General features: G+C 45.1%; 1 protein-coding gene across 1 annotated transcript in view; it reads right to left on the reverse strand.

The window, feature by feature from the left end:
• Positions 1-9,789, reverse strand: part of CAST (calpastatin) — a 50,120-nt gene extending 40,331 nt beyond the window's left edge. Inside the window, exons 1-2 of the mRNA XM_042023614.1 lie at positions 9,581-9,789; positions 4,863-4,928 (exon numbers count right to left, since the gene is read on the reverse strand). Of these exons, the coding sequence (XP_041879548.1) occupies positions 4,863-4,928; positions 9,581-9,751 (237 nt within the window). The 5' untranslated portion in view covers positions 9,752-9,789. The remainder of the gene's footprint in view (positions 1-4,862; positions 4,929-9,580) is intronic.
• Between the last annotated feature and the right edge of the window lie 2,956 nt (positions 9,790-12,745).

The raw sequence follows: 12,745 nt of genomic DNA on the forward strand, positions 1-12,745 counted from the left end.
TTAATGCAAATGTTTGTTTGGTGGTAAGCCAAGCAGCATTTAAAGGTAAAGACAGAGAAGAAAAATTAACAAATACATTTTGCCCTGGAACAGAGAAGAAGACTACCTGCAGATAAGCCATGTGGAAAGTTCAGCCACCAGATTAAATGAGTATTACTTACTGAATACTGACCACCACACATTTTAGTTCCCAGAGTCACCTTTCAACAGCAACTTCTTTGGTATCTACCCCCCCTTAATACATTTGTAAAAACACAAGGGCTGGCCACATCATTCATTTAGGTTTATCCTTCTTCCACTCTAAAATAAGGATGTTATGGTGTTTCCCAAGATGTTCCCTCCAGGCAAACCAGCTCAGATACCCTTTATTGACAAATACATCAGAGCTGTTCCCATCTTCTCCCCCCTCCAAGACTGGAAGAGTATTTTTCTTCTGTGACAATCTCAGACACAAACAACTGAAGAATTACCTTGCAGCTGTACTCACACCTTGCTTCCCAACCTGATAATAACAGAGATAACCAATTATCAAAGCACAGCTTCTTTATGAAATGAATTAAAAGAATTATGGGCCTGTAAAGAATTGTGTGTGAAGGAATAAAAGCTGTGGCATTGAGGTACTTATAATCTCTTCATCATTAGCAGTGGATTCAAAACAAAAAGAACAGTTTCAGAGTGGAATATTAATTCTGCAGGTTTAGTAAAGGGGAGATGAAATATACATCCTTCTCATAAGCAGATTTTAAAAGGAAATACATGTATCAAGACTGGTGTCCAGAATATGGACTAAATGTTCATTTTGAACTACAGCATTCAAGTGTTCATTGCAAGACTGGAGTAAGAATGCATATGGTACACTTGTCTTAGAAAATACACAAGAGACAAGAATGTGCTATCTCTGTTCTGCAAACGCTTTTGACAACCATCAGCAGCATTTCAGCCTCCCCTTATGAATCTTTCATTCAAGAATAGCTCGAGCAGCAATCACTCTATATTCCTTCAGAAAGCACAGACTTACATTGCAACAGCTCTCAGCAAGTACCAGAATTTGACTGAAATAATGTTATTTTTCAACCACCTTCAGCATTTTAGCCAAAAGAAGCACCAAAACGGAAAAGAGGGACAGAGAGAGAAGCTGCTGCTGTGCTTCTCAGAGCCCTTCCACTCCTCCACTGAGGACGGATTAAGGCCCCAATCCCCTGTGCCAGTGCCGAAGTGCTGTGAGGCACAAGGGGGAAAGAAAACAAACAAACAATGCAGATATAAATAACTAATTTGGTACCAGAGTAAGAAGAAACCTCACAAACACTGCAGGTTACCCTTGCACTTCCACAACTTAGACCAGCAGTGGGCACCCCAACAAGACTGTCACCAGTCAAAATGCCCGTTGTCCCCATTAATGCTTTTTCTGGATAAGGAACCCTAAGTGGCAAACATCAGGATTAAAAAGTACCACAGACAGCGATTTCGGAGCAAAGAATCAATTCTAAAAGGATAGAGATGCTTTAGCACCAATAATCACTGTCAACTTTTCGAAGTAAAGAATATAACTCCTGCTAAGTAAAGCACAATGAGCTGAGCAAGCAGCACAGGTTCTGCCTACAGTGCTGTAAAGCACAACTCAAAATTCCAGGCCATGTTAGAAAGGGTCCTGCTTCACACCATACCTGGTGAAATATGGCCTCACCCTAAGCTGGGGCTTCCAATTCCTATAATATATGGTTCTGCCTTCCTTTTTAGTATTGCATTTTAACATCCAAACAGCAGCCATGCACAGGCTGGGCTTTTATATGGATACAGAACCTCTCATTGGTATTTCCCTCTGCAACAGTAAAAAGAGAAAGGTATTTTTCCATATTAGTAACATGGATCCACTCAGAGCAGGGGCGTTTCAGAGCACAGCCACACACAATGTGAGCACTTCTTCTGCATTATTCTTATGAAATTCACGTGGTTGTGTAGCAGAACACACTGTGCCCCAAGGGCAACCCTCTGACAGGCAGCACTGACTGGATGTGGCGTGCAAGATTAGGACAGCAGGACAATGCACCTCATTACAGTGCAAGACCTGCCTTCCTGGGTTTGGATAAGCTCCACTTGCATCATTTCCCTGTCTCTAGCAGTGGTCAGCAGCAGACAGGAAAGAAAACAAAACCAGAGATGGAGAAACAGTCCAGATCCATGTTGATGTTTCTAAATACTCTTCCAGCCTCCATTTGTGAGCCAGGGACTTCTGAACTTCAGTGTATTTTATAAACCACCCTCGGTTTCTCTTCAGCAATTTTGCTCCATCTGCCCTTGAAAGCATTTATATTTTAGTATCCAAGGGCTTCTAGAGAACTAGTGCCCCAATGGCCTCAAAAGTGGAAGTGATCTGAAACTGGTAGAAAGGCACACATTAGCTGAAGACCGTATCAAGATGAGGGATAAAATAAAACCACACCAGCTGTCCCTCACATGCTAACAAATTGCTAAAAGCCTTGGAACACCAGGAGGCAAGGGGAATAAAGGAAATTTACTATTTTGTACGCTTTGCAATGGCATCTCCAAACGCGTTGGCTCAGGTCCAGGATGTTACATCACAGTGAGAGAACAGAGGGACAGATATGGGGAAACCTGCAGTACATCACTCACTTTTGCTGGGTGGCAGCTGCATCCCAGCTGCAAAAGTATGCCACAGATTCATGTGCACGAGCAACCAGCAATTCCAACAACCACCATTTCTTTTCTGTTAACACCCCCCATACACACACCCACAAGGAATGAAAACCTTTCAGTAAAGCTGATCTAGATTTTCAGGAAGTGTCTGATTCTCCCTAGAATTCAATAAATGTAAGGTTCTAACAACCAAGACATGAAGATTTAGGACAGATCCCTGTAACTTGAGCCTTTGTCCTGGAGCAGTGTCCAATACAACTTAACACATACACACACACTTTTATTGACATGTACACTGATGAAAAACTGCCTGTATTTTTTTTTTTCAATTACATATTCTAACACATCTGTAGTTTCCAGCACATCTTTTGACTGTTCCTACGACGCACCATGCACAGATACACACACACTCAGCTTCTCATCACTAGACTGACAGACTGTGTGAATCTCAACCCAAACCCTTCCTGTGCAAGCACATCCCCCCCCATCTTGTCTAGACTTAAAGCTTGAGCAGCACTGCCAAAATGACTCAAACAAGTATGACTGTCCTTCCTTGGCTTAAATCTTTAGGCAATGAAGTGATGGAGATCAGTCTTTCCAAGGACTACACGGCCCCGTCAACCATGATATCACAGTTCCATCCTTTCTGTGCAAGTCCATGTCTTACCAAACAGGTTTCTATCTACAGTAAACCTGCTGTGTTTTCTTCAGTCTGCTTCTAAGTCTCCAAGAAGAAATGCTTAAGAAGCCTGCTCTACACCCTAACAGTATTCATTTTGAATTCCCCTTGATGTTGTGGCTAATTGGCATCTCCCACTCAAACCAATGTCAGGCCTTTCCTACCTCTGCTTTTCAAAGCTCTACCCTCCTTTTCTCACTCCTTCAGGACTATATACCCAAAGAATCTGAGAGATGAGAGTTGTTTGTTGTTATTTTTAGTTATACAACAACCATACTGATTTTAATGTTTTCCTTTCAGTATGGATATAAACTCTTCAAAGACCTCCACATTTTCTTGTAATTTTCCTAATGCCAAACCTTTCCTAGTAGGCAGGTGAACAAACTCAGTATTCTAGACAACGCTGCCCAAAGCTCTCTACAGATATATTATAAACTTCTGCTTCAAAAATTGAAGGTAAAGGAATAATCTCTGACTTTTAAACAAAAATGTAACATTGCAGACTCTTGGGAAAGCTGTACAAAGATTTTGAGTTGCTTCCTCCACTGTTTAACAAATCAGAGTGTCTTGGAGGTAAGTGTGAGTCACAGCGAGGTCAATGCCCCTCAGTGGGTCTGTGGAAGAGGTTTTTGATCTATTTCCACTTTTAAGCACTGCAGAGTGGATGGAACAAGTAAAATATACAAAGAAATTCACAAGAGGAAACATACCTGCAGTATCCTAAGGACTCAAAAAGCAGAAGTATCCGGACAATAAATTTCAGTAAGAGTCTTGTTTTGCTGGAAACAGATCTTCTCCATGAGAGGTCAGAAACATTAACCCCAGAACCCCAAACTACAGGCCGCGATTCCCACCCTTCCCACAAAAATGTCAGCACTTCTCTACTAAGAGGAACAATGTGCAGTCAAAGAATACGGCATTAAACCAAGAATGTATAAATGCACAATGGTATTTGTGAAAAAAACAAGCTGTCTGGAGAGGAAAGAAGGAACACATTCTCAGGCTAGAGAAGCCTTGCTTTCTGGACAGGAAAGGAAAGCAGTTGCTTAAATCATCTACTTCAGAGGACTGTAATAAAAGCAGCCACTGACCCTGATTTGCAGGGCAGTCAAACAGGCTTAGGCAAAGTTATTTCCAACAAAGCCTCTGCTATGGATGAAGCATCAGGGGGAAAGCATCACAGTGCACTCACTTCACCTGTGCTTCTGGGCAGCTGTGAAACCAGGGCCATCAGATGTGTCCCACACTGCCCTGGCACTGCACAGTAGACACTCTATTGAGGTAATTTCCATGGATACCAATGTGAAATATTAGGGAAAATATGAACAAAGCAAATAAAATATTTCCAGGACACTGCTCAGCAGCACAAGACAAAACTAAACATTCCTGGGATGAATAATGACTGAGTGGAGTCACCAGTTAATTGTCCAAAAGATACCACTTTGCTATCAAAAGGCAAAAACACATATATGAGAAAATTCATTACCAACTTTTCTTTTTAGTATGCTCAAACATTTGAATTTACCTCTCCCACTTCTGCTTTTTTCTCTCCCACCTTGGAAGAAGCTTCATCTGCCTTCTTGTCACCATGCTGTAAACAAAGAAAATAGAAGTGTAGCTATTAAGACCTTAAGTCATATCTTCCACACAAAGAAATTCTCAAACTTCTTAGTGCAAGGATGATTCATTTCAGCTACCACAATATGACAGGAAGGAACACTTAAGTTTTTCTTCTCACTAATGGGCAGGATTTCTAAATGGCCTGCTGGATAACTTCAAGAGTAATCAGTCATAAGGTCATGACTCTTAGGGCAGTTACACGACTGTTCTCGTGAAAAGCTCTGGAAGATATTCAGCTTATCACTCACCCCTAGCAGCAAAGCACTCTCCAATGCTTGTTTTGGAAATGTCAGAACCACAGGCTTCAGCAGAAACTGAACAGCTCTCAGAGATGCCAACACAATGTGTGCAACCCACTCCAGCATCTGAACTTCCCTCAGACACACTAAAATGCTTGTTGTGCCCAGCCCTCCTCACCTGGAAGAAAGCTGTTACCACGATTGCTGTAATTCTGGTGCCGATACAGAAAAACATAAATGCTCCAACAGTTCAGGCACATTAGGAAATACAGTTCTTCCAGGATCCCTGAACCTCCTGCATCTTTTATCTCCTCCAAGACTCTAAACCTCTTCCATTCGCCTAACCTGATGTACAACGCCAGTAGCTTCCTATGTGCAGCAGTGTAAAGAAAGACAAATTTTGCTCAGCACACACACTGGCATCCAGCACCTTGTAACTGTCTGCATCTCTGAAAAGTGGTGAATACGGTCCCTCAAAAAAATCTTTTTCAAAAATAATAAAAGCAAAAAGCAAGAAATAAATATAAGAGGCAACATAATATAGCTACTCTCTAGTATCTCAGCTAGTGTAACTTCCCACAGCAACTGAGACATCTGGGAGGGAGGATTCACATCTGGTTTGTTTTGTTAAGTAAAGACAGGAGATTATTTGAGACCCATTTATTCCCTTCTGTTTTCAGGACTGAGCAGTAGGAGGTAAAGCCTGCTAATCCACAAAGTAATGAGCTCCTGCAGATTTTTCTTTACATGGCTATAGGGAGAAAGTAATGATCCATGTATCACTGCACTATCTTCAACAGGAATCAGTTCCAGCACATCAGCAGGAGAAAATGCAGGCTGAAAAAAGTACTATAGCAACAAAAGTTTCAATAATTGTTTTGGACAACCTCTAACTATTCAAGTTTTTAAAATGAGATTGGTTATGACTAAGATACTTGAAAGTTTTAAAATTGGAAATGCTATACTCATATTCCAATTATGCTTCTTTAGAGGAAAAACAAGCCCTGCAGGTTGTCTATTCAGGTAAGAGATTAATTGATTCACTGCTCCACAATAGCACTTCCAGTACAGACACAATTTACCCAGCTATCTGTGCTCTTAACTGCTACAATAAAAGCATATCACACACGTATCAGTAAGAGCAGTATCAGTGAGTGTCCTGTTGCTGACAGAACAGGAATTTCAGAGCCAGCCATAAGGCTCAGGAGCTAAAGGAGACCTCTGTTGATTGGGCTCTTTTTATGGATACCCTTAGCATCAAAATGCTCCAAAAATCAAGTGTTACCCTGAATCCAGCTATTAAAGTCTTTTATTGCTCTCATTCATTTTCTTCTTCAAATTCAGACATAGCTTTAAAAGCACCAACACCAATCGAAGTGCAGGCTCTCCTTAGTTTTTTTTTTTTTTCTTTTACAAAATCAAGTCAGGGAATGTAGGAACTAATTACTTGCTTCCTTCTGAGTATGCCAGACCTTTACCAGGACTGAATCCAGTGTTACCCTTCCTCCCTAAGTCCACCTCCTCATCCTCATACCAAACAAACCCACAGCAGACAGGACCATGGCACCAAAAGGGCACCAAAAGGGCACCAAAAGGGCACCCAGACAGATCCAGGACTACGCAGAGGGAGATACAGAAGGGGACTGGCAGGATTCCCTCGATCACCCCTCAGGCAAAATATCTCTGTGTCCGTGAGGGACCCCAGGGCAGCTTCACTGCCCAGAGAGGATATGGAGTCAACCAGGACAAGGACCACAACTTTGCTATCCCTAAACTCAAGTCAGAGAGACATCAAAAGCATGACACCTTCCCTCCAGACAGCTATGTCAAACAGCATCTGTAATAAAGAGACTTTGAATCAGAGGCCAAAAAATACGTGTATTCCAACTGAGGGAGCGAAGCACATGTGGCCAGACCAAAGCAGTTTTGGTCTGGTTTTTTTTAATCCAGTAAGTTGAGTAATGCACTGTGTACACACAGAGACCTGATACTCACTCTCTGGCCTCAGATAACAAAACAGCCTGTGAAAGTACTGCCTTGCAGCAAAGTCTGCTGTCCTGAAGAGGTAACCTTGCAAAGCACAGCTTCACAATACACCTGAGGAAAACATGCTGGTTCTCTGAACAGTTGATGCATAAGGTATGATGAAGGACCCTGTTCCAAAAATGTCCTTCGACAGCTCTTTTCTTATCTGCGTTTCCAAGCTTTGAACCCTCTAGTAAAAATATTAAATATACAAATAAAATACATGCAGTAAATCAATCTGCTTAGTAAGAATGTTAAGCTCAGGTTTTGTGGCACAGTGTATATTCACTCCTGCTTCATACTCACATATCATAATGACAAGCTGACTTTTCCTTCTCATCTTCCCTTACAGTGCCAAAGATACATATTCATAACCAAACCAGTGGATCAGAGCAGCCCCAGCTCTCTCACATCAACAGAGGGTGTAAAGCTGAAGTGACATTTCTAGTTTGACTCATGAGCTAACAATTCCTTGTAGCTTTTATGCTGGCCCAAAATATTTTCCAACCTTACTAACTAAAAAAGAAACCCCACACAAACCTACCCATAATTACATGTTCACAAAAATACGTAAGTGTCATGAGCAAGAAAGTTTATCCTGAGATCTTTATCCTGTTCTAAAGTGCACAAAAATGTCACCACACTATTGTTTTAAGACACACCTTTAACTTCTGAGTCAAACAGCACTCATAAACTAGAAAGCAACTGGTGAAAAAGCACATAGAAAATTACTAACAGCTGAACAGACACCTATATGCACAAAAACCCAAAAACCCAACCCCTCACTAAAGGCTTTGCTTCCAAGAAATTCCTTCAAAACCTCAGGAGATTTAGAAGGCATTAACAAGCCTTTGGTTTAAGGCCATTGCGCAGCATCTCAGGGGACGTAAAGTACCCGGGTGAGAAGTGAAGTCTTGCAAGATTCTCAGCTGAAATAATCAACTCAGCATTACAGCTATTAAATTAGATGGGAATCTGACCTTCGCTCTCAGCTGGAACTGGGAGGAACACAAGAGATCTTTTGACACTGCTCAGAAAACTGTCAGCTGCAGAGAGGTGCCAGGGGAGTTACAATCAAGCCAGGTAAGGAATCGAAAGGTGAAACCCAGGCCTTTATTACATCCAACCTCAGCTTTAAATACACCAGTCAGTAAAAACCTTCCTAGACTTGAATCACGTGAACTTCCTTTGTGTCTGCTCCCCTCACCCACCTTTTCTGCCTCTCCCACCTCCCCAGTGTGAATCACACACATGGGAGAGGAGAGGGCTCCAGTCCCACGTGGAGGCCCCCAAGTGCCAACAACCACAACCATGGGTTTCCAAAAGAGCAAGTGCAGGAGCAGTTTTCTTACCTGATCACACACAGTCATATTGTAGTATCTTTTCTTACCCTGGATGCGATGACACAGAGCTAATGAGACCTTTTACATCCATTTCATTGCTTAATGCAGTAATTCTCAAACCTTCCCCTTCGTGATTTTGTGTCACCTCCACCACACTGATTTGACCTGACACAATGACTGATAGCTGAAAACACTGCTAAACACTGGTCTAAGCTACGTGGAGCAACTTAGAAGTAGAGTCATAACTTCAAAACATTTCATCTACCTGATCATATATTTAGGAAATACATTAAAGTGATGTTTTCTCTGAAACCAACATTTCACAACATATGGTTTCTGTAAAACTTTAACAGAAGGCAAACTTTTTTTTTCACCACCCCATACAGAGACCAACTGCTTCCTCCTGTGAGTAATAAACCATAAAGGTTTCTTAAAGGCTTTTTAAAGCCATTTAAAGAAGTCGCGGTTCGTCACAGTAATGAGCAGCGACCCAAGTCCATCCAAACCGCATGGAGCCATCAGAGAGCTGTGGTTTGCTCAGGGAGGATTTGGCAAGTGACGGTTCTTCCCGGCAGCATCGCCGCCACCCACCTGCAGTGAAGAACACGATCCTGGAAAAAGGCGCAGCGCAGTTTTTCCCAAAACAGGAACAGCCCCACATACAATCCTGACTTACGCGTTCTGCTGCGGTTTCGCCATCCCGCGAGCCTGCGCTACTCGGGAGACGAGCACCGAGAAGAGCACCAAAACCCCCGGGTTTCAGTGTCGCTTTCTGACAGGGCACGGGATGCGCAGCGGCGGCCGGAGCACACCGCGCTTCCACCTGACCTGAAGCACTGGAGTTTTTTCCTAAAAAGCGTTGTCTCGCCTCCAGCCGCACCACAGCCCCCGTTCCTTACCCCTTCTCCATCCCGAGTGGCCGGAACACCCCGCCCGCCGCGCCCGCCCACCCCGCGCCCCCCGCCAGCCACTCCCGGCGTGGTCCCGGCTCTCCCGGGGCTTTCCCCCGCACTCACCATGGCGTACCACCAGCGGGCGAAAGCCATGGCGCTGCGGCTGCTCCTCCTGCCCGCCCTGCCCGGCACTGCCCGGCCCGGCCCGGCCCGGGACGCGCCCAGGGCGGTGCCCGGTGCGGAGCCGCTCCCCCGCCGGGGCCGCGGGGCGCCCGGGGCAGCGCGGAGCGGCATCGCCGCCCTCCTCACACCCCTCCCCGCAACCCCGAGCCCGCCTTACCGCCGCGGGCAGCGGCTGCCTGCCCTTCCCGGGCGCCGACATGTCGATCCCGGGGAAGAGGAGCGGGGGGCGGCCGGTCGCTCCCAAAGCTCCGCGGGCGGCTGGAACGGCCCTCGGTCCCTCCCCTTCCTGCCGGGGCCGAGCCGGGACGGGGGAACCAGGGGGGCCGCGGGTCCGGGATGAGGTGGCGGGGCGGGAGCGGGGAGCCCGTGGTGGGACGGCGCTCAGCTGGAGCGAGAGTGGCTTTTCTTTAAAATAGGGTTGTGTGGTAGGGGGGGGACGAGCTCGCAGACTTTTTTGTCCTCACGAAAGTCTTTCCCCTTGGAAAAGCGTTTGGGTGTGGACGGCTGACCCTAAGCAGGCTCCATGGCAGCTCCCAGCGTGGATCCTGCACCTCGCGGCTTCTTCTCCCGGGATGGAGCCAGGCGGATGGTGCTTGGGGCTGCTCCAACACCCGGCTCCTCCACCGGCCTCCGTCCGGCTCCTGTGCCAGCTTCCCTCCAACTGCGGCATCCTATTCCTATGATAGCTTCCTTCCCCAGCCTGGGCATCCTGGCTCTTCCACCAGCCTCTGGCTGGTCTGCCACCTTCCCTACAGCTGTGCTACCCTGCCACCTCTCCTGGCTCCAGCCTTGGCCGTCACCTTGGCATGGCTTCGTTCCCACCACGCAAATACACTTGGTTTGGAAGTTGGCCACGCATCCCATGGGTTGATGTGGTGTTAAACCCTCACATTCAGGGGATTTGTTGCAGGTCAGGTTATAAAATGGAAAACACAGATACTGTGTGCAGGAATGGGTGCAGTTTGACGACTTTGTCTTGCCAGGCTGCATACAGTAAATGAAGTCGGCATTTGCAGTGTTCCGTGTCAGGGAACCCCAGGCACACGCTGGATGGGTGGAACAGCTGTTGGATGAGTTGCACTGCTCCAAAGAGGTAACAGCAGCAGCTCCTGAACACATTCTTGTGTCAGGAGGCCTTGTCCATCAGCAGGAGGAAGGAAAAGTGTCCCAGTCTTTAGGGATTGCTTGTCTCCTTCCTTGGGGAAGAGGCAGTAGGACTAATCCGTGTGGTAGGAAGTCTGTAAACCCAGTTAAGTGCCTATGCCCTGGGCTGTCAGACAGGAGACAAGTGGGTGAGGTCTCCCCTCAAGGTCTTGAGAAATGGTTTTAATCTGCAGAGAGAGGGGGAATGTTCAGATGGGTCTGCCTAAAGCCAGTCCTGCTTTTCCTTTCTGATTAGATCCATGCAGAGTTATGGCTGACTCTGAAGTGTTTCAGCATGTGACACCTAGGCAAGGTGCTCCAGAGGAGGGGGAGGCGAGGGCCGTGTTTAATGCTTGGCTTCTACATGGGGCTGCTGTGTGCAGGTTTACCTCCAGTCGCTCTGACAGGTGTAATAGATTGTGCTGCGTTTCTCCAGCTGCAGGCGGCAGACCCTCCCTGCTGGCAGAGGGCTACAGGGAACCCTCAGGAAGCGTCACCCATCTCACTGCAATGTGCCTGATGACAAACAGCTGGAGCTGACAGTGACTGGAGTGGTGGAGTTGCACAGGAACAGGGCAGTAACACATGAAACCCTTGGTGATATCAGGATGGACATTCAGGGTTCTGCTGACCCAGAAGCACATCATCCATTCCAGCTCTGCCAGTAGGTTCAGTTTATAAATGAGGTTTGAACACTGCTGCAGGAGGGAGGGGAGCTGCCCACACACTTGCTCCAGCTCCTGCAGTCGTTGCAGTGTTTTGTAAACTGACTGGGCTCCATCCAGCCCAGCAAGGAAATCTTGCTTTAGGGCTAAGGGCTTGGCATTGTTGTTTCTATTAAAAGGTTCCTCTAGCTTGCCACTGCTTCAAGAAACCATTGCTTACTGGCAATTTCTGCCTAAATTTATTCTTAACTAGTTGAAAACTTTTACATGTAAAGGATGAAAGCAGCGGACATTTACCTGGGGATGGAAAAGCAGGTTCTTGCTCGTCTGACAGAAGTAGAGTCAGCTGATGGATGCCTGAGTCAGCCTTTTAAATACTGCAGGCCTAAACTCCACTCCAACAGGTTACTCATTTGGGTAAAGATTTGGGTATTTGAGTGGAGCAGTTGCTAGTAATTATCCAAGTCTGTCTGACACTTATTATCTTTAATTAGGAAAAAATAAGTTTTCCTTGCAGCAGCATAAAAGCGTGTAGTATAAAAATCACACAGAGTTTTCTGTCACAGTTTCTACGTATTCCTTCAGAGAATCTGCAAGTGAACAAATCCACTGAGGCTTGGTGAGATTTTATCTGGCATTGGCCACTGAGTTCTGCACAGGGCTGATCAGAAACAGATGCAAGAGGTGATGGACGGCACAAACATCAGCTTTTTCAATGTTTATTGGCTGGAAAAAGAGCAGGTGGCCACATCAGGAACACACAGGTTATTCTTTACTGCAATAGTGTGTGATGTGAACAAGTATTCAAAAAGAGCTTGTGTGCTTTTAATAGTCATGGATACATTTCCATGTAATTCAAGGTATTAGGAGTCTAAAATTGGAATGAAGAATCACAGACTCATTTTCCCCACCATGCCTCATCTCCAAAGGGCGCCAGTTGACGTCAAATGCCTCCCAATAAAAAGGTGCTCAAAATTCTGGCAGGATGGGATGAAATTTTTGCCAAGCATACATATTTTATTAATATAACTTGCATAATGGTATGACTGCAAGCTTATGAGTCATTCACAAAATCTACAAAATAAAGTACAAAATCTCTTGTGTAACTGGATTTTCAGCCGGGGTAGTTTAAAAGAAGTCTTAGTATAAAAACTAGTTAAAACAATAGTTTTTAAAATTTCTTTCCTCCTCTTCCTGTGTTTTACAAAGAAACTCCTCTCAAGTTTTTGTTCTGTTGTCTTCCTCTGAAACCCAAAACCATCCGGATTTACTTTTTTTTTTTTCTTCTTAATTTGAT

Source organism: Corvus kubaryi, unplaced genomic scaffold (assembly GCF_017639235.1).
Source record: "Corvus kubaryi isolate FWS band 111438036 unplaced genomic scaffold, C.kubaryi_AGA036_p1.0 37249, whole genome shotgun sequence".
Taxonomy (NCBI): Eukaryota; Metazoa; Chordata; class Aves; order Passeriformes; family Corvidae; genus Corvus; species Corvus kubaryi.